Source organism: Panulirus ornatus, chromosome 11 (genome assembly GCF_036320965.1).
Source record: "Panulirus ornatus isolate Po-2019 chromosome 11, ASM3632096v1, whole genome shotgun sequence".
NCBI classification, from domain to species: Eukaryota; Metazoa; Arthropoda; class Malacostraca; order Decapoda; family Palinuridae; genus Panulirus; species Panulirus ornatus.
The window spans coordinates 16,861,733-16,885,583 of record NC_092234.1 but is presented as its reverse complement, the minus strand read 5'-3'; the positions used below and the strand labels follow the sequence as shown (position 1 = coordinate 16,885,583).

Sequence of the window (23,851 nt, the reverse complement as noted above, 5' to 3'; positions counted from 1 at the left end):
GACAGGATAAGGTGCCTGGTGTGGTGGTAGATAGGATAAGGTGCCGGGTGTGGTGGTAGTTAGGATATGGTGCCGGATGTGGTGGTAGTTCGGATAAGGTGCCTGGTGTGGTGCTAGTTAGGATAAGGTGCCTGGTATGGTGGTAGATAGGATACGGTGCCGGGTGTGGTGGTAAAGATAAGGTGCTTGGTGTGGTGGTAGATAGGATAAGGTGCCGGATGTGGTGGTAGTTAGGATAAGGTGCCGGATGTGGTGGTAGTTAGGATAAGGTGCCTGGTGTGGTGGTAGATAGGATAAGGTGCCGGATGTGGTGGTAGTTAGGATAAGATGCCGGATGTGGTGGTAGTTAGGATAAGGTGCCTGGTGTGGTGGTAGATAGGATAAGGTGCCTGGTGTGGTGGTAGTTAGGATAAGGTGCCTGGTGTGGTGGTTGACAGGATAAAGTGCCTGGTGTGGTGGTAGATGGGATAAGGTGCCTGGTGTGTTGGTAGATAGGATAAGGTGCCTGGTGTGTTGGGTAACAGGATAAGGTGCCTGGTGTGTTGGGTAACAGGATAAGGTGCCTGGTGTGGTGGTAGATAGGATAAGGTGCCTGGTGCGGTAGTAGATAGGGTAAGGTGTCTGGTGTGGTGGTAGATAGCATACGGTGCCTCTGGTGGTGGTAGATTGGATAAGGTGCCTGGTGTACTGATGTAGAGAAGATTGTAGCCTTCAAAGTTTATAAAGCGGATATGGTAGTCTGGTATAGTGAGGAGGACATGGTAGTCTGGTATAATTAAAAGGTACCTGGTATAATGAAAACATAGTAGAGAACATAGCAATATACCAATATGCATCATATCTCGATATAATGGAGCCATGGTAACCGTGGAGAATGATATAGTGAAGACATGGTAGCCTTAGACACTTAAATAGTGAAGACGTGGTAGCCTTAGACACTTAAATAGTGAAGACGTGGTAGCCTTAGACACTGGAATAGTGTAGACATACATGGTAGCCTTGGACAGTGAAAACATGGTAACCTGGTATAGGGAAGAACAGCAGCTCGGTATAATGGGATAGAGGAAATGGGAGTTAACCGCGGCCCTTATTACCTAATTAAGCTATCCTTAGTCAAGTCGGTATCGTGGCGCTTATGATAATATACCATATTAACAGTTTCCTTTTTCCAGTTGCGTAGTGCCATATAAATCTACTTTAAAGTACCGTCAGTTGGCTAATATTCCTGTATCTCTGTTGCCGTGGGTCCTCCCATTGGAATCACACGTTAAATGTTAGGGTGGTCTTATGTGATCAAAGTTGTCGAGATTCTCTTTGTTCCTTACCTAAAGATAACCTCTAGGACATCCTGCTTGTTCCTTGTCTACATGGAACTCCTATAGTCTACTTGCTCCTTACTTCCTTGATGCTGGTGGACATATAACTCCTATAATCTCTAATTCTTAAGTTCCCTACAGAAGAACACATCAACTTTTTTTTTTTTTCCTTCACATACTTATTACATAAGAACAACACTGTGGATTATGGTCAGGGAGTTGGGACAAGACCACAATCTTTTATCGTATCATTACCATCATTCTCTCAGTGGTGAGACAGTTTATCTCTCCAAGATGGATAGACTATTTTTTTGGCAATGGAGTCAGTAAGTTCGTGCGGTTGTACATGGTATGAGTCGGTAGTGAGGACGAGTAGCAGGACTAGGATATGCTACCGTAGCCTAACCTACCGTAACTCTAACCCAATCCTGCTTAACGGAACAATAATAACTCCCTTTATTTTTTACATTATTACACCTACCAAAAAGAATAGTAAATAGTACATAACCTACGCTAACCAAATCTATTATATATTCTAACTTGACCTAGCCTTTAAGATTTCTAAACTACACTGTTAAAACCTACTCTAACCACTTGACCTGACCTATCACGATTTTGAATGAAGACACTGTAATCCCAACTTCCTCTGTTCTCCATTGTTCTGCCTCGATTACTGTAAATTATTCTTAACTTTTAATTTCTTTATATGTAAAATTCCAGTCACTTGGTTCCTCCAGGTTATTTCCATTTTACCAATTCTATCTTAAACCTGTGAGGTATGATAACATGGCCCTTATCTTGACGGTAGGACCCCTGTGTGTGATAAGCTGGTCTTTAACCTAATTCCTAGGTACAGATAGCCATTAAATCTGACAAGCCATTAAATCTAACAAGCCATTACATCTAACAATATACACACATCGTCCACAGTGTGTCTAGTCGGAGCACTGCCGCTGATGGGCTTCATGATACAGGCCCAAGATGAAAATGGTGTTAGTTTGGGCTCCTGGATCGTGGACGACCCCAAGGTCGGCCAAACCATGAACTGCACAATGGCCGTGAGTATGAAGAGGAAAAGGGAAAACTATTGTACCTACTAAGACATGCATGTCATAGGAGACGACGAAGACAGATAGGTATTATTCCTCCTGTATTATCACTTTCTAAGAAAAAAAATAGGAATGGAAAGTATTTGGAATCAAGAAAGGATTCTTTCAGGAAGGTTTAATTCACAGTACTACTTAGCTATGGTGAGACAGGGCAAGCTGATAATAACAAGATAGATAGTTCCTTTGAAATCCTTAAGATATAGATATTAATAAAACTTGGTACGTTAAGTTTATACATGTTATGTGATCAATAAGGTTGATGATTGTCGGAAGTACCTATGGCGCTTGGCACATGACGGTTACACAAATATTCCCTTGGAAAAATAATGATCGCCGACATATTTTCAGGATTTCTTGATGAACAAGTTAACTATTTATTGATATCCACACATTATACTTTGATACATCCAGAACGTGTAACATCTTGACCTTCGCACATATTATGCGATTGTAAGTACAGAAATAGCAATACTTCTATACTACAGTTATGTAGATTATTTCGGGATGTAGTTACCCAAATGCTACGAATTCAAACTACTTTTTTAGTACATTTCCGGAGTCAATATACCGTCGTGATACCATCCTCGCTAAACAGAATTCAGGATCAGCCAGACGTAAAATTCTGCCCAACACACACTTGGTCATCACAATAACCTGCTGATCAGGGCCATGGCCGCTGTGACCTACCTCACCGTCGCTACTCCACGGGCAAAGATGTCAGTTTTCCGGCTTTTTGATCAATTGGAGTCAAATTTCTGGTTTCCCATTTTTCTCTCCGTCTGTCTCTTGTCTTTGTAATGATGACAGCCGGAAAATGAACAAGTAGACTCTTGACGGATGTTTTCATATTATATCGATCGTGGATTTTGTGTATATACTTTATGTAATTAGAAATACGAATATCGCAAAACAACTGGATCGCTATTTTTTTCTTTTTCTTTTTTTTGCCAGTTAGTAGTGTGAAGTGAGGGAAGGTCTATCTACATATTGATAGTGAAAGAAGTTGTTAATTGGAAAAAGTGTATGGACACTATAAGAGAAAGATTGAAGATCAGATTGCTGATAGCATAGTTAGACATAAGTTAGGAGATGGCAGTTAGATGATGTTTCGGATACAATTGGATTTCCGACTTGGATTGCCGACTTGGACACAGCGACCTTCCAGCACCGCTCACCTTCCAGTACGGCCTGTCGCACGGGAGCAATGGGCAACCCTGCCAAGGCGTCCACCACCCCGCCCGACAACCCGACCTCAGGAACTGATACCTGCCATTGGGAGCCACGGGAGAACAACCTAATCCCGCACACCCCAAGCCAACAAAGGGGAGATGACCTTACGCCTGCCCGGTGGCCGACACCAGATGTACAAGGCAGGCTCCGATTTTTAACCTGTGCTCTTGGACCACATCCTGTAAAGGGAGTGAGTCCAGGTTAGGGCTTTGACCGTGCACACCTCAAGGTCCCGGTATGTCAGCCCTAACCCTCTGAGAGCACTCAGCGCTTTCTTGACACCATGCACCTCGCCAACTGAAGGTGGCAGATGTTACGTGCACGGTGTCTTTCCCGGTGTATTCCCGTACGCCTTGTAAGACTTCCGGGGTACCGTAGTAGCTGCACTTGTATTGGTGTGCAGCTGAAAGCGGGAAGTTAACCCCAGAGACCTGCATATCGACAATAAAGGCCTCTGTGCCTTTAGAAGCTAAGAAGTCCGGCTTCCGAAAGGACCCCATAATCGGAATGCGCGGCTCGCACAACACCTCATAACCCCTCTGTCTCAGTCAACCGGCCAAATAGGCACAGATGTTGTCGTGCCTTTTTACTCTCCCGCCATGAGTACGAGGGCACATCTGTGCGATGCGCCCGAGCGTACCTGGCTTCTGACAGGTGTCACAAAGGCCGTTGATCTCGGGCCGGCCTCTGGACGCCCTGGCAAGGGTGGGTAATGCGCCTATTCGCACTTGGACAGCCTTCACATAATCAGCACCTGACACGAAACGGTTCCCGCTATTCACCCATCTGCTCACCTGAAGCACAGTGGCAGATGGAGCAAGAGCCGCACCGTCGACGTGCTGACCAGGTTAGCCCTCCATACGTGCTGGCGTTCGGATTTACTACCCGCCTGTCAACCAGCAACATGCGGGTCCAGACCAGCGATGCAGCTTGCTCAACACTGCAGGCTCCCGGACAGCCGCCCAAATCACTGGGTCGGTCGAGGTGAGTAGTTTTTCGAACCGCGCTTTTGCATGCTTTGCTAATGGTTTGTACATGTGCGCGATGCGACAGCATATGCATGTATACCTAGCGCTACGAGCGGGCTGTGCGGCTAGGCCAGGCGGCCGGCCGGCTAAGCAACCGGTAGCATGTCTGCAGCCAAGCGCTATGTTTGAAACGGTACGACGTGTGTACATCGGGGACTTAATCGGTGAATTTTGGATGAAGGCTTAATTGTTTTAAATTCATAAGCGTGTCGGACCATCAATCTTTTGTTTGCGTGTGTGCCCATGGATATTTAATTGGATCTTTACCTCTGGAATTACATGGAATGCCGGAAACAAGCGCAAGATTTGCCGTCGATATCTGCAGTTTCTACCAACCCTGGCGCGGTAAGTTAGAGTGTGTGCTGGTTGTGTAATACACTCTACCGTATGTTTAGACTTAATTGTGACAACGCGTGCATAGTCTGTGTTGGAGCTGCATCACGGATAATTCTAATTGATTCGTAATGGAGGTTGAAAGAGACGCTGACGTGAAATTGATTGATGTTGAAATCAAGAATAACTTAACTGACGCTGGCTTCAGGCCAAAGATAATACTTGATTTTTCTTGTCGGATTACATTCGTAAACTTAATGTGGCAGGGAAAGCATTGTGCAAAGTGTGCAACCAAACCATTTCATATGGCAGTGCAGGAATGAAGGCACTTGTGAAACATGGCAACTGTGATGCACATAAGAGAGCAAAGAAGATACAGGACACCAACCAAACACTACCTGCAGTCTTTAAAGCTGCTAATGCAGTAGAGTCAGGGAAGGCTGGCTAAGGAGCTATACTAGTAACTGCAGATAAGGACAGACCCTGCACTTTACCAAACGGTGCTCCTCCAAATGTTCACCAATCGGCTACATGTTCTGGTAAGAGAGATGCCCCTTTACCAAATGTTTCTTACGCAGATAGGAAAGCAAATGTAGAAGCCATGGTTGTGTCCTTCATTGTTGAAAATAACTTGCCATTTACAATGACGTCAAAGTTACTAGACATTGCAAAGGAGCTTGCAAGAGATAACAAAGTTTTGCAAGGTATGTCACTAGACAGGACTTCATGTACATATAAACTTAAAGATGTACTTGCAGCGGTGTATCATAAACGTCTAGTTTCAGACAAGAAGAGCAAATTTTCCATTAATATTGATGAATGTACAGCAAAAAAATAACAAGCGGGTGTTAAGCGTACTTGTTTCATATTTTGCTGAGAACCTTGGAATGTGTATTGTTCAACACTACATGTCAGTAAAGATGACAACTGTGAATGCAACAACTGTATATGAAGCTGTAACCAAGGCATTCAAAGAAGATGACATGCGAGGCAAAAACTCTGAGTTTGAGAAGAGAATGCGTGAAGTCGCACCAAATATGCTAGACATAGACGGGGACTTGTGCCATCACATCCACAACGCTGTCAAGAAGTTCTGCGAACATTTCGATATGCGTGCTGAAAGGCTATCAGATGACCTCTTTCATGACTTTCACGACAGTCCTGATCTACAAGAACATTTGAATGACATATGTGAATTGCTGGGTATGTCTTGTAAAATTCCAACGGAAAGGATTGCACATCGATGGCTATCATCTTACGATGTAACATGCAGAAATGTTGAAATGCTATATGCCTTCACCGTCTTCTACTTTGCATGGATGGATGTTAGCAATATCTCTGCATGTGAATACGTAGTTAACGACATCATCAGGAAAGCTGATCCTGCAAAGTTTCTAGTGAACAAGACGCAGCTTGACAGAATTTTCATCAAACTCAAATCCAAGCAACGAACACCTTAAGGACTTTCGAGAAAGAAACGGATTGTTCAACGGCTCTTCTACCAGCGTCAACTTACCCATGCATGTATGTACCTGTACTGCAGTGTCTTGACTATGTTCAAGAGCTCACATTTGAGCAAAAGGAACCTATGGTTCATAAAGCCCATGATGAACTCACAGAGCTTTTTAGAAGTTTCTTAGCATGCTTCCTGAAACATGAGACATTGTCTGATTTGACCGCCAGACAGCTAGCTGACTACCACTTCCACACTCACACTTCTGCCATGCACACCGAGTGCCCCTGTGACCCTCCGTCTGCTGAAGCAGCTGTGCACCGATTTCCAGCAGCCACACACCGTGTGACTCCAATTTCATTCATCGCCTGTCAGGCCTGTTCATCGCTTCCCTCCTCCTGCAGCACCAGTATCATGGGAACGAAGGAACGTCTTTTTCCTCGCCTAAAACAAACACCTAACCTTGTCAGTCTCCTGGAGGATCGTCATAGGATCTCGGCAACGCTTACTTCATCATCCTGCACCACTTACATCCTTGCCGCTAACCCTCGGCAATGCCATCTCCAAGTTAAAAGTAGTTAAAATTCGAAGCACTTGAGTAAAAATAAATTCCGAAATAATCTACCAATCTTGAGTAACGAAGAACGTCTTCCTTGTATTACTCTAAGGTGAAAATACTTAAAACCTCATATGTACGGATTTCCTTGCCTACATACATTGCCCATGTGATCACCTCATGGTCGAAACGTACTAACTAAACCCAACCCTAAAGTAAGTATTTTTACTCCCATGAAAAATACATTCGCGACCTCAAAATTCGTGAAATATGTTGGACCTCCTGAACACTTACGTATGAAACTCCATTCTGAAGATATAACGCGTGTTCTTGTTGCAGGAGGACACGGTGACCCACGTCAGCAAACAGCACAAGCAGGTGGTGTCGTTCCACTGGTTGCCACCCGCTAACTACAGCGGAACAATTGTGTTCAAGTAAGTCTTGGGACAGCAAGGGAAGGGAAGGCATACTAGTGTAGTGACAGAGGTAGATACATTCAAATGGAAGTAAAGAAAGAGCAAACAATTAAGTGAAAAACAAGTTTAATGATATTTGTAGGTATAAAAACGCAAACATACATTCAGAGGAGATAATAAGAAACAAGTAGAGAACATTTTGGTTTCTTAAAGACTATTGACATGAGAGATGGATCGGAATGCAAGTCAGGCACATCAAATACCATTGCACAATTGTACAAGAGAATGAATGACATCTTAAAGAAAGGCTACAGGGTTGGTGTATTTCATGGCTACCAGAGTATCTGTATTTTCGCCTATATGAAAAAAAAAATGCTATTATAGGCTGATGGTACGGGATGATCTATTAAAGATACTAAACTACTTTGTATAAATGTGGGGTCATGGCCACCACTCTCCATGACAGTGATAAAAAGTCGTTGGCCAATTTCATAGCCAGCCGCCATGGCAGGCAATTTCAATGGCTTTATCTCTAAAACACAAACTTTACAGTAGAGTTGACCAAGGTGCAGTTGTTTCTCCAACCCTCTTCAGCCTCTTCCTACATGACCTCCAGTTACCTTAAACGAACTACAACTTGAAAGTCCTTTTGATATGCTAACAACCTCACAATCACATCACAGCACCGTAACACTATAGTAGCAATATCAAGCACGCAGCACTTCCTTGTGTACATAGAACAATGCCTCACCCAGAACTGAATGTCTGCACCTCCACAAAACTCTTCAGTTACACTTTTCAACGCACACAAACACGAACCCAACTCGTACCCTCGTTCCCTTCGGATATACAATTATTCCCAATGAATAAAACACAACCACTGATAACATCAACACATGCATTTAGACCACTAAAAAGCACTTTTTTTTTTTTTTGATCCTCTAGATCTAAAAACAATGCATGTGCTCCATGTAAACTACGCATCACTAGCTTGATTTTCCACCCATTCAAGAGCATAAATCTACAACCCATATTGAATGGTACACTCAGAACAATACTGACTGAAACCACAAACCCTCAACATCTACATAAATCAAACAAAGATCCCGCCCGTTATGTGTGGCATTCATGTCATGAATAGGCATTAAATCCTTCCCATCCATATCACTCCATAACTAACCCCTAAGTAAGAATATAAAGCTTACCCCTGCATCACACTTCAGCAACCTCAATGCAAAGATTTCTCCCATCGCTGATATATTGCAAGACTGACAAAACTTATATATGCTGGGATAACCAGTGTAGTGGTTAAGGCTCCTGCCCGTGACGTATTCACGAGATATCCAGAGTCAAGCGTAGAGTTTGAATCTAGGTTGCGGCAGTCGGTCCACAGTCAACCCAGCTGTTCGTCCATCCCAAGGGATTGGTCGATAAAATGGGTACCTGTGTTCATATATATATATATATATATATATATATATATATATATATATATATATATATATATATTTTTTTTTTTTTTTTTTTTTTTTTTTTTTTATACTTTGTCGCTGTCTCCCGCGTTTGCGAGGTAGCGCGAGGAAACAGACGAAAGAAATGGCCCAACCCCCATACACACGTACATACACACGTCCACACACGCAAATATACATACCTACACAGCTTTCCATGGTTTACCCCAGACGCTTCACATGCCTTGATTCAATCCACTGACAGCACGTCAACCCCTGTATACCACATCGCTCCAATTCACTCTATTCCTTGCCCTCCTTTCACCCTCCTGCATGTTCAGGCCCCGATCACACAAAATCTTTTTCACTCCATCTTTCCACCTCCAATTTGGTCTCCCTCTTCTCCTCGTTCCCTCCACCTCCGACACATATATCCTCTTGGTCAATCTTTCCTCACTCATTCTCTCCATGTGCCCAAACCATTTCAAAACACCCTCTTCTGCTCTCTCAACCACGCTCTTTTTATTTCCACACATCTCTCTTACCCTTACGTTACTTACTCGATCAAACCACCTCACACCACACATTGTCCTCAAACATCTCATTTCCAGCACATCCATCCTCCTGCGCACAACTCTATCCATAGCCCACGCCTCGCAACCATACAACATTGTTGGAACCACTATTCCTTCAAACATACCCATTTTTGCTTTCCGAGATAATGTTCTCGACTTCCACACATTTTTCAAGGCTCCCAAAATTTTCGCCCCCCTCCCCCACCCTATGATCCACTTCCGCTTCCATGGTTCCATCCGCTGACAGATCCACTCCCAGATATCTAAAACACTTCACTTCCTCCAGTTTTTCTCCATTCAAACTCACCTCCCAATTGACTTGACCCTCAACCCTACTGTACCTAATAACCTTGCTCTTATTCACATTTACTCTTAACTTTCTTCTTCCACACACTTTACCAAACTCAGTCACCAGCTTCTGCAGTTTCTCACATGAATCAGCCACCAGCGCTGTATCATCAGCGAACAACAACTGACTCACTTCCCAAGCTCTCTCATCCCCAACAGACTTCATACTTGCCCCTCTTTCCAGGACTCTTGCATTTACCTCCCTAACAACCCCATCCATAAACAAATTAAACAACCATGGAGACATCACACACCCCTGCCGCAAACCTACATTCACTGAGAACCAATCACTTTCCTCTCTTCCTACACGTACACATGCCTTACATCCTCGATAAAAACTTTTCACTGCTTCTAACAACTTGCCTCCCACACCATATATTCTTAATACCTTCCACAGAGCATCTCTATCAACTCTATCATATGCCTTCTCCAGATCCATAAATGCTACATACAAATCCATTTGCTTTTCTAAGTATTTCTCACATACATTCTTCAAAGCAAACACCTGATCCACACATCCTCTACCACTTCTGAAACCGCACTGCTCTTCCCCAATCTGATGCTCTGTACATGCCTTCACCCTCTCAATCAATACCCTCCCATATAGTTTACCAGGAATACTCAACACACTTATACCTCTGTAATTTGAGCACTCACTCTTATCCCCTTTGCCTTTGTACAATGGCACTATGCACGCATTCCGCCAATCCTCAGGCACCTCACCATGAGTCATACATACATTAAATAACCTTACCAACCAGTCAACAATACAGTCACCCCCTTTTTTAATAAATTCCACTGCAATACCATCCAAACCTGCTGCCTTGCCGGCTTTCATCTTCCGCAAAGCTTTTACTACCTCTTCTCTGTTTACCAAATCATTTTCCCTAACCCTCTCACTTTGCACACCACCACGACCAAAACACCCTATATCTGCCACTCTGTCATCAGACACATTCAACAAACCTTCAAAATACTCATTCCATCTCCTTCTCACATCACCACTACTTGTTATCACCTCCCCATTTACGCCCTTCACTGAAGTTCCCATTTGCTCCCTTGTCTTACGCACCCTATTTACCTCCTTCCAGAACATCTTTTTATTCTCCCTAAAATTTACTGATAGTCTCTCACCCCAACTCTCATTTGCCCTTTTTTTCACCTCTTGCACCTTTCTCTTGACCTCCTGTCTCTTTCTTTTATACTTCTCCCACTCAATTGCATTTTTTCCCTGCAAAAATCGTCCAAATGCCTCTCTCTTCTCTTTCACTAATACTCTTACTTCTTCATCCCACCACTCACTACCCTTTCTAAACAGCCCACCTCCCACTCTTCTCATGCCACAAGCATCTTTTGCGCAATCCATCACTGATTCCCTAAATACATCCCATTCCTCCCCCACTCCCCTTACTTCCATTGTTCTCACCTTTTTCCATTCTGTACACAGTCTCTCCTGGTACTTCCCCACACAGGTCTCCTTCCCAAGCTCACTTACTCTCACCACCTTCTTCACCCCAACATTCACTCCTCTTTTCTGAAAACCCTTACTAATCTTCACCTTAGCCTCCACAAGATAATGATCAGACATCCCTCCAGTTGCACCTCTCAGCACATTAACATCCAAAAGTCTCTCTTTCGCACGCCTGTCAATTAACACGTAATCCAATAACGCTCTCTGGCCATCTCTCCTGCTTACATAAGTATACTTATGTATATCTCGCTTTTTAAACCAGGTATTCCCAATCATCAGTCCTTTTTCAGCACATAAATCTACAAGCTCTTCACCATTTCCATTTACAACACTGAACACCCCATGCATACCAATTATTCCCTCAACTGCCACATTACTCACCTTTGCATTCAAATCACCCATCACTATAACCCGGTCTCGTGCATCAAAACCGCTAACACACTCATTCAGCTGCTCCCAAAACACTTGCCTCTCATGATCTTTCTTCTCATGCCCAGGTGCATATGCACCAATAATCACCCACCTCTCTCCATCAACTTTCAATTTTACCCATATTAATCGAGAATTTACTTTCTTACATTCTATCACATACTCCCACAACTCCTGTTTCAGGAGTATTGCTACTCCTTCCCTTGCTCTTGTCCTCTCACTAACCCCTGACTTCACTCCCCAGACATTTCCAAACCACTCTTCCCCTTTACCCTTGAGCTTCGTTTCACTCAGAGCCAAAACATCCAGGTATACATACATATATCTTATTTTTATACATGATCGCCGTTTCCCGAGTCAGCGAGGTAGCGCCAGGAAACACAAAGAATGGCCCATCTACTCATACACACACACACACACACACACACACATATATATATATATATATATATATATATATATATATATATATATATATATATATATATATATATATATATATATTCCCTCAGAGGGCCAGTCCTCTGTTCTTAACGCTACCTTGCTAACGCGGGAAATGGCGAATAGTTTGAAAGAAAAGAAAGATATTCATTTATTCTTATATATTACACTTTGTCACTGTCTCCCGCGTGAGCGAAGTAGCACAAGAAATCTGATGAAAAAATGGCCCAACCCACCCACTTACACATGTATATACATACACGTCCACACACGCACATATACATACCTATACATTTCAACGTATACATGTTTATACATACGCAGACAAATACATATATACACATGTACATAACTCATACTTGCTGCCTTCATTTATCCCGTCGCCACCCCGCCACACATGAAATGACACCTCCCCTCCCCCCGCACGGCACGAGGTAGCGCTAGGAAAAGACAACAAAGACCACATTTGTTCACACTCAGTCTAGCTTCCCGCTCCCTCCCCTTTTACTCGCCTTCTACGACACGCAGGGAATACGTGGGTAGTATTTTTTCTCCCTATCTGCAGGTTTACCCCTGATGCTTCACATGCCTTGGTTCAATCCATTGACAGCACATCCACCCCAGTATACCACATCGTTCCGATTCACTCTATTCCTTGCACGCCTTTCACCCTCCTGCATGTTCATACCCCGATCACTCAAATCTTTTTCACTCCATCCTTCTACCTCCAATTTGGTCTCCTGCTTCTCCTCATTCCCTCTACCTCTGACACATACATACTCTTTGTCAATCTTTCCTCACTCATTCTCTCCATGTGACCATACCATTTCGACACACCCTCTTCTGCTCGCTCAGTCACACTTTTTATTGCCACACATCTATTTTACCCTGTCATTACTTACTCAATCAAACCACCTCACACCACATATTGTCCTCAAACATTTCATTTCCAACACATCCACCCTCCTCCACACAACCCTATCTATAACCCATGCTCCGCAACCATATATTGTTGGAATCACTATTCCTTCAAACATACCCATTTTTGCTCTCCGAGATAACGTTCTTGCCTTCCATACATTCTTCAATGCCCCCAGAACCTTCGCCCCTCCCCAACACTGTGACTCACTTCCGCTTCTATGGTTCCATCTGCTGCTAAATCCACTCCTAGATATCTAAAACACTTCACTTCCTCCAGTTTTTCTCCATTCAAACTTACCTCTCAATTAACTTGTCCCTCAACCATACTGAACCTAATGATTTTGCTATTATTCATATATACTCAGCTTTTTTCTTTCACACACTTTGCCAAACTCAGTCACCAACTTCTGCAGTTTCTCACCTGAATCAGCCACCAGCACTGTATCATCAGCAAACAACTGACTCACTTCCCAAGCCCTCTCCTCCACAGCAGACTGCATACTTGCCCCTCTCTCCAAAACTCTTGCATTCACCTCCCTAACCACCCCATCCATAAACAAATTAAACAACCATGGAGACATCAAACACCCCTGCCACACACCGACATTCACAGGGAACCAATCACTTTCCTCTCTTCCTACTTGTACATATGCCTTACATCTTTAGTAAAAACTTTTAACTGCTTCTCGCAACTTATTTCCCACACCATATACTCTTAATACCTTCCATAAAGCATCTTTATCAACCCTGTCATATGCCTTCTACAGATCCATAAATGCTGCATACAGATCCATCTGTTTTTCTAAGTATTTCTCACATACATTCTTCAAAGCAAACACCTGATCCACACATCCTCTACCACTTCTGAAACCACACTGCTCTTCCCCAATCTGATGCTCTGTACATGCCTTTACCCTCTCAATCAATACCCTCCCATATATTTTCTCAGGAATACTCACCAAACTTACACCTCTGTAATTTGAACACTCACCTTTATGCACTTTGCCTTTGTACAGTGGCACTATGCATGCATTCTGCCAATCCTCAGGCACTTCATCATGAACCATACATACACTGAATATCCTTACCAACCAATCAGCACCACAGTCACCCCCTTCTTTAATAAATTCCACTGCAATACCATCCAAACCCACCGTCTTGCCAGCTTTCATCTTCCGCAAAGCTTTCACTACCTCCTCTCTGTTTACCAAACCATTCTCCCTGACCCTCTCACTTTGCACACCTTGACCAAAACATCCTATATCAAACACATTCAACAAACCTTCAAAATACTCACTCCATCTCCTCACTTCATCACTACTTGTTATTACCTTGCCATTTATATGTATATATATATATATATATATATATATATATATATATATATATATATATATATATATTTTCTTTTTTTTTTTTTTTGCTTTGTCGCTGTCTCCCGCGTTTGCGAGGTAGCGCAAGGAAACAGACGAAAGAAATGGCCCAACCCACCCCCATACACATGTATATACATACGTCCACACACGCAAATATACATACCTACACAGCTTTCCATGGTTTACCCCAGACGCTTCACATGCCTTGATTCAATCCACTGACAGCACGTCAACCCCGGTATACCACATCGCTCCAATTCACTCTATTCCTTGCCCTCCTTTCACCCTCCTGCATGTTCAGGCCCCGATCACACAAAATCTTTTTCACTCCATCTTTCCACCTCCAATTTGGTCTCCCTCTTCTCCTCGTTCCCTCCACCTCCGACACATATATCCTCTTGGTCAATCTTTCCTCACTCATTCTCTCCATGTGACCAAACCATTTCAAAACACCCTCTTCTGCTCTCTCAACCATGCTCTTTTTATTTCCACACATCTCTCTTACCCTTACATTACTTACTCGATCAAACCACCTCACACCACACATTGTCCTCAAACATCTCATTTCCAGCACATCCATCCTCCTGCGCACAACTCTATCCATAGTCCACGCCTCGCAACCATACAACATTGTTGGAACCACTATTCCTTCAAACATACCCATTTTTGCTTTCCGAGATAATGTTCTCGACTTCCACACATTCTTCAAGGCTCCCAGAATTTTCGCCCCCTCCCCCACCCTATGATCCACTTCCGCTTCCATGTTTCCATCCACTGCCAGATCCACTCCCAGATATCTAAAACACTTCACTTCCTCCAGTTTTTCTCCATTCAAACTCACCTCCCAATTGACTTGACCCTCAACCCTACTGTACCTAATAGCCTTGCTCTTATTCACATTTACTCTTAACTTTCTTCTTTCACACACTTTACCAAACTCAGTCACCAGCTTCTGCAGTAGTAGTAGTAGTAGAGGTAGTAAAAGCTTTGCGGAAGATGAAAGCCGGCAAGGCAGCAGGTTTGGATGGTATTGCAGTGGAATTTATTAAAAAAGGGGGTGACTGTATTGTTGACTGGTTGGGAAGGTTATTTAATGTATGTATGACTCATGGTGAGGTGCCTGAGGATTGGTGGAATGCGTGCATAGTGCCATTGTACAAAGGCAAAGGGGATAAGAGTGAGTGCTCAAATTACAGTGGTATAAGTTTGTTGAGTATTCCTGGCAAATTGTATGGGAGGGTATTGATTGAGAGGGTGAAGGCATGTACAGAGCATCAGATTTGGGAAGAGCAGTGTGGTTTCAGAAGTGGTAGAGGATGTGTGGATCAGGTGTTTGCTTTGAAGAATGTATGTGAGAAATACTTAGAAAAGCAAATGGATTTGTATGTAGCATTTATGGATCTGGAAAAGGCATATGATAGAGTTGATAGAGATGCTCTGTGGAAGGTATTAAGAATATATGGTGTGGAAGGCAAGTTGTTAGAAGCAGTGAAAAGTTTTTATCGAGGATGTAAGGCATGTGTACGTGTAGGAAGAGAGGAAAGTGATTGTTTCTCAGTGAATGTAGGTTTGCGGCAGGGGTGTGTGATGTCTCCATGGTTGTTTAATTTGTTTATGGATGGGGTTGTTAGGGAGGTGAATGCAAGAGTTTTGGAAAGAGGGGCAAGGATGAAGTCTGTTGGGGATGAGAGAGCTTGGGAAGTGAGTCAGTTGTTGTTCGCTGATGATACAGCGCTGGTGGCTGATTCATGTGAGAAACTGCAGAATATATATATATATATATATATATATATATATATATATATATATATATATATATATATGGGGAGATATACATAAGTATACATATGTAAGTAGGAGAGATGGCCAGAGAGTGTTATTGGATTACGTGTTAATTGATAGGCACACGAAAGAGAGACTTTTGGATGTTAATGTGCTGAGAGGTGCAACTGGAGGGATGTCTGATCATTATCTTGTGGAGGCGAAGGTGAAGATTTGTAGGAGTTTTCAGAAAAGAAAAGAGAATGTTGGGGTGAAGAGAGTGGTGAGAGTAAGTGAGCTTGGGAAGGAGATTTGTGTGAGGAAGTACCAGGAGAGACTGAGTACAGAATGGAAAAAGGTGACAACACAGGAGGTAAGGAGAGTGGGGGAGGAATGGGATGTATTTAGGGAAGCAATGATGGCTTGCGCAAAAGATGCTTGTGGCATGAGAAGCGTGGGAGGTGGGCAGATTAGAAAGGGCAGTGAGTGGTGGGATGAAGAAGTAAGATTATTAGTGAAAGAGAAGAGAGAGGCATTTGGTCAATTTTTGCAGGGAAAAAATGCAAATGAGTGGGAGATGTATAAAAGAAAGAGGCAGGAGGTCAAGAGAAAGGTGCAAGTGGTGAAAAAGAGGGCAAATGAGAGTTGGGGTGAGAGAGTATCATTAAATTTTAGGGAGAATAAAAAGATGTTTTGGAAGTGCGTAAGACAAGGGAGCAAATGGGAACTTAAGTGAAGGGGGCTAATGGGGAGGTGATAACAAGTAGTGGTGATGTGAGGAGATGGAGTGAGTACTTTGAAGGTTTGTTGAATATGTTTGATGATGGAGTGGCAGATATAGGGTGTTTTGCTCGAGGTGGTGTGCAAAGTGAGAGGGTTAGGGAAAATGATTTGGTAAACAGAGAAGAGGGAGTAATAGCCTTGCGGAAGATGAAAGCCAGCAAGGCAGTGGGTTTGGATGGTATTGCAGTGGAATTGATTAAAAAAGGGGGTGACTGTATTGTTGACTGGTTGGTAAGGTTATTTTATGTATGTATGATTCATGGTGAGGTGCCTGAGGATTGGCAGAATGCTTGGATAGTGCCATTGTACAAAGGCAAAGGGGATAAGGGTGAGTGTTCAAATTACAGTGGTATAAGTTTGTTGAGTATTCCTGGTAAATTATATGGGAGGGTATTGATTGAGAGGGTGAAGGCATGTACAGAGCATCATATTGGGGAAGAGCAGTGTGGTTTCAGAAGTGGTAGAGGATGTGTGGATCAGGTGTTTGCTTTGAAGAATATATGTGAGAAATACTTAGAAAAGCAAATAGATTTTGTATGTAGCATTTATGGATCTGGAGAAGGCATATGATAGGGTTGATAGAGATGCTCTGTGGAAGGTATTACGAATATATGGTGTGGGAGGCAAGTTGTTAGATGCAGTGAAAAGTTTTTATTGAGGATGTAAGGCATGTGTACATGTAGGAAGAGAGGAAAGTGGTTGGTTCTCAGTGAATGTAGGTTTGCGGCAGGGGTGTGTGATGTCTCCATGGTTGTTTGATTTGTTTATGGATGGGGTTGTTAGGGAGGTGAATGCAAGAGTTTTGGAAAGAGGGGCAAGTATGAAGTCTGTTGGGGATGAGAGAGCTTGGGAAGTGAGTCAGTTGTTGTTCGCTGATGATACAGCACTGTTGGCTGATTCATGTGAGAAACTGCAGAAGCTGGTTACTGAGTTTGGTAAAGTGTGTGAAAAAAGAAAGTTGAGAGTAAATGTGAATAAGAGCAAGGTTATTAGGTATAGTAGGGTTGAGGGTCAAGTCCACTGGGAGGTAAGTTTGAATGGAGAAAAACTGGAGGAAGTAAAGTGTTTTAGATATCTGGGAGTAGATCTGGCAGCGGATGGAACCATGGAAGCGGAAGTGAATCAAAGGGTGGGGGAGGGGGCGAAAATTCTGGGAGCCTTGAAGAATGTTTGGAAGTAGAGAACACTATCTCGGAAAGCAAAAATGGGTATGTTTGAAGGAATAATGGTTCCAACAATGTTGTATGGTTGCGAGGAGTGGGCTAAGGATAGAGTTGTGCGCAGGAGGGTGGATGTGCTGGAAATAAGATGTTTGAGGACAATATGTGGTGTGAGGTGGTTTGACTGAGTAAGTAATGTAAGGGTAAGAGAGATGTGTGGTAATAAAAAGAGTGTGGTTGAGAGAGCAGAAGAGGGTGTTTTGAAATGGTTTGGTCACATGAAGAGAATGAGTGAGGAAAGATTGACCAAGAGGATATATGTGTCAGGTGGAGGGAACGAGGAGAAGTGGGAGACCAAATTGGAGGTGGAAAGATGAAATGAAAAAGATTTTGATAGATCGGGGCCTGAACATGCAGGAGGGTGAAAGGCATGCAAGGAATAGAGTGAATTGGCACGATGTGGTATACCGGGGTCGACGTGCTGTCAATGGATTGAACCAGGGCATGTGAAGCGTCTGGGGTAAACCATAGAAGGTTGTGTGGGGCCTGGATGTGGAAAGGGAGCTGTGGTTTCAGTGCATTATTACATGACAGCTAGAGACTGAGTGTGAACGATTGGGGCCTTCGTTGTCTTTTCCTAGCGCTACCTCGCACACATAAAGGGGGAAGGGGTTGTTATTCCATGTGTAGTGAGGTGGCGATGGGAATAAATAAAGGCAGACAGTATGAATTATGTCCTCAAACATCTCATTTTCAGCACATCCACCCTCCCCCACACAACTCTATCCATAGCCCATGCCTCGCAACCATATAACATTGTTGGAACCATTATTCCTTCAAACATAGCCATTTTTGCTTTCCGAGATAATGTTCTCAACTTCCAAACATTCTTCAATGCTCCCAGAACTTTCGCCCCCTCCCCCACCCTATGATTCACTTCCGCTTCCACGGTTCCATCCATTGCCAAATCCACTCCCAGATATCTAAAACACTTCACTTCCTCCAGTTTTTCTCCATTCAAACTTACCTCCCAGTTGACTTGTCCCTCAACCCTACTGTACCTAATAACCTTGCATTATTCACATTTACTCTCAGCTTTCTTCTTTCACACACTTTACCAAACTCAGTCACCAGCTTCTGCAGTTTCTCACATGAATCAGCCACCAGCGCTGTATCATCAGCGAACAACAACTGACTCACTTCCCAAGCTCTTTCATCCACAACAGACTGCATACTTGCCCCTCTTTCCAAAACTCTTGCATTCACCTCCCTAACAATCCCATCCATAAACAAATTAAACAACAATGGAGACATCACACACCCCTGCCGCAAACCTACATTCACTGAGAACCAATCACTTTCCTCTCTTCCTACACGTACACATGCCTTACATCCTCGATAAAAACTTTTCACTGCCTTACATCCTCGATAAAAACTTTTCACTGCTTCTAACAACTTGCCTCCCACACCATATATTCTTAATACCTTACACAGAGCATCTCTATCAACTCTATCATATGCTTCTCCAGATCCATAAATGTTACATATAAATCCATATGTTTTTCTAAGTATTTCTCACATACATTTTTCAAAGCAAACACCTGAACCACACATCCTCTACCACTTCTGAAACCACAATGCTCTTCCCCAATCTGATGCTCTGTACATGCCTTCACCCTCTCAATCAATACCCTCCCATATAATATCCCAGGAAAACTCAACAAACTTATACCTCTGTAATTTGAGCACTCACTTTTATCCCCTTTGCCTTTGTACAATGGCACTATGCAAGCATTTCGCCAATCCTCAGGCACCTCACCATGAGTCATACAATCATTAAATAACCTTACCAACCAGTCAGCAACACAGTCACCCCCTTTTTTAATAAATTCCACTGTAATACCATCCAAACCCGCTGCCTTGCTGGCTTTCATCTTCCGCAAAGCTCTTACTACCTCTTCTCTGTTTACCAAATCATTCTCCTTGACCCTCTCACTTTACACACCACCTCGACCAAAACACCCTATATCTGCCACTCTGTCATCAAACACATTCAACAAACCTTCAAAATACTCACTCCATCTCTGTCTCACATCACCACTACTTGTTATCACCTCCCCATTAGCCCCCTTCACTGAAGTTCCCATTTGTTCCCTTGTCTTATGCACTTTATTTACCTCCTTCCAAAACATCTTTTCATTCTCCCTAAAATCTAATGATACTCTCTCACCCCAACTCTCATTTGCCCTCTTTTTCACCTCTTGCACCTTTCTCTTGACCTCCTGCCTCTTTCTTTTATACATCTCCCACTCATTTGCATTATTTCCCTGAAAAAATCGTCCAAATGCCTCTCTCTTCTCTTTCACTAATACTCTTACTTCTTCATCCCACCACTCACTACCCTTTCTAATCTGCCCACCTCCCACGCTTCTCATGCCACAAGCATCTTTTGTGCAAGCCATCACTGCTTCCCTAAATACATCCCATTCCTCCCCCACTCCCCTTACATCCTTTGTTCTCACTTTTTTCCATTCTGTACTCAGTCCCTCCTGGTACTTCCTCACACAAGTCTCCTTCCCAAGCTCACTCACTCTCACCACTCTTTTCACCCCAATATTCTCTCTTCTTTTCTGAAAACCTCTACAAGATAATGATCAGACATCCCTCCTGTTGCACCTTTCAGCACATTAACATCCAAAAGTCTCTCTTTGACGCACCTATCAATTAACGCATAATCCAATAACGCTCTCTGACCATCTCTCCTACTTACAAACATATACTTATGTATATCTCTCTTTTTAAACCAGGTATTCCCAATCACCAGTCCTTTTTCAGCACATAAATCTACAAGCTCTTCACCATTTTCATTTACAACACTGAACACCCCATGTACACCAATTATTCCCTCAACTGCCACATTACTCACCTTTGCATTCAAATCACCCATCACTATAACCTTGTCTTGTGCATCAAAACTACTAACACACTCACTCAGCTGCTCCCAAAATACTTGCCTCTCATGATCTTTCTTCTCATGCCCAGGTGCATATGCACCAATAATCACCCATCTCTCTCCATCCACTTTCAGTTTTACCCATATCAATCTAGAGTTTACTTTCTTTCACTTTATCACATAATCCCACCACTTCTGTTTCAGGAGTAGTGCTACTCCTTCCCTTGCTCTTGTCCTCTCACTAACCCCTGACTTTACTCCCAAGACATTCCCAAACAACTCTTCCCCTTTACCCTTGAGCTTCGTTTCACTCAGAGCCAAAACATCCAGGTTCCTTTCCTCAAACATACTACCTATCTCTCCTTTTTTCTCATCTTGGTTACATCCACACACATTTAGACACTCCAATGTGAGCCTTCGAGGAGGATGAGCACTCCCCGCGTGACTCCTTCTGTTTCCCATTTTAGAAAGTTAAAATACAAGGAGGGATGTGTTTCCAGCCCTCCGCTCCCGTCCCCTTTAGTTGCCTTCTACAACACATGAGGAATGCATGGGAAGTATTCTTTCTCCCCTATCCCCAGGGAATATATATATATATATATATGGAAAGATGGAGTGAAAAAGATTTTGTGTGATCGGGGCCTGAACATGCAGGAGGGTGAAAGGAGGGCAAGGAATCGAGTGAATTGGAGCGATGTGGTATACCGGGGTTGACGTGCTGTCAGTGGATTGAATCAAGGCATGTGAAGCGTCTGGGGTAAACCATGGAAAGCTGTGTAGGTATGTATATTTGCGTGTGTGGACGTATGTATATACATGTGTATGGGGGGGGGGTTGGGCCATTTCTTTTGTCTGTTTCCTTGCGCTACTTCGCAAACGCGGGAGACAGCGACAAAGTATAATAAATATAAATAATATATATATATATATATATATATATATATTATCTTATTTATTTAATTTGCTTTGTCGGTCTCCTGCGTTAGCAAGATAGCACAGGGAAACAGACGAAAGAATGGCCCAACCCACCCACATACACATGTATATACATACACGTCCACACACGCAAATATACATACCTATACATCTCAACATATACATATATATACACACACAGACATATACATATATACACATGTACATAATTCATACTTTCTGCCTTTATTCATTCCCATCGCCACCTCGCCACACATGAAATAACAACCTCCTCCTCCCTCATGTGTGCGAGGTAGCGCTAGGAAAAGACAACAAAGGCCCCATTCGTTCACACTCGGTCTCTAGCTGTCATGTAATAATGCACCGAAACCACACACACACACATCCAGGCCCCACAGACTCGTCTTTATAGTATTGCAAATACTGGTGTATATTCTAATGTCTTTATTCATCATACTTTTATCTTTCACTTCAGTTTCTTAAGGCCCACATTGTATTATGAGTGAATGTCATGTGAAATTGTTTTGGAAAAGTCCTGTAGATGCTTTTTCCATTTCAGAATTCTGTCAAGAGTTGAGAATTTGTTGCTCATTTTTGAAAAATATTATTAGTTTCCACATATCTACTTATGTGGAAGGTATTAAGAATATGTGGTGTGGGAGGCAAGTTGTTAGAAGCAGTGAAAAGTTTTTATCGAGGATGTAAGGCATGTGTACGTGTAGGAAGAGAGGAAAGTGATTGGTTCTCAGTGAATGTAGGTTTGCGGCAGGGGTGTGTGATGTCTCCATGGTCTCCGGCTTGGGAAGTGAGTCAGTTGTTGTTCGCTGATGATATAGCGCTGGTGGCTGAGTCATGTGAGAAACTGCAGAAGCTGGTGACTGAGTTTGGTAAAGTGTGTGAAAGAAGAAAGTTAAGAGTAAATGTGAATAAGAGCAAGGTTTTTAGGTACAGTAGGGTTGAGGGTCAAGTCAGTTGGGAGGTAAGTTTGAATGGAGAAAAACTGGAGGAAGTAAAGTGTTTTAGATGTCTGGGAGTGGATCTGGCAGCGGGTGGAACCATGGAAGCGGAAGTGAATCATAGGGTGGGGGAGGGGGCGAAAATCCTGGGAGCCTTGAAGAATGTGTGGAAGTCGAGAACATTATCTCGGAAAGCAAAAATGGGTATGTTTGAAGGAATAGTGGTTCCAACAATGTTGTATGGTTGCGAGGTGTGGGCTATGGATAGAGTTGTGCGCAGGAGGGTGGATGTGCTTGAAATGAGATGTTTGAGGACAATATGTGGTGTGAGGTGGTTTGATCGAGTAAGTAACGTAAGGGTAAGAGAGATGTGTGGAAATAAAAAGAGCGTGGTTGAGAGAGCAGAAGAGGGTGTTTTGAAATGGTTTGGGCACATGGAGAGAATGAGTGAGGAAAGATTGACCAAGAGGATATATGTGTTGGAGGTGGAGGAAACGAGGAGAAGTGGGAGACCAAATTGGAGGTGGAAAGATGGAGTGAAAAAGATTTTGAGTGATCGGGGCCTGAACATGCAGGAGGGTGAAAGGCGGGCAAGGAATAGAGTGAACTGGATCGATGTGGTATACTGGGGTTGACGTGCTGTCAGTGGATTGAATCAGGGCATGTGAAGTGTCTGGGGTAAACCATGGAAAGTTGTGTGGGGCCTGGATGTGGAAAGGGAGCTGTGGTTTCGGGCATTATTGCATGACAGCTAGAGACTGAGTGTGAACGAATGGAGCCTTTGTTGTCTTTTCCTAGCGCTACCTCGCACACATGAGGGGGGAGGGGGATGGTATTCCATGTGTGGCG

The 23,851-nt window shown here is 43.2% G+C and overlaps 1 protein-coding gene across 1 annotated transcript in view; it reads left to right on the top strand.

Annotated features, from left to right (window-relative positions):
* Positions 1-23,851, top strand: part of LOC139751338 (defense protein l(2)34Fc-like) — a 43,683-nt gene that overhangs the window by 11,183 nt on the left and 8,649 nt on the right. The window contains exons 3-4 of the mRNA XM_071666692.1: positions 2,247-2,374; positions 7,365-7,459. Coding sequence (XP_071522793.1) covers positions 2,247-2,374; positions 7,365-7,459 — 223 coding nt within the window. The remainder of the gene's footprint in view (positions 1-2,246; positions 2,375-7,364; positions 7,460-23,851) is intronic.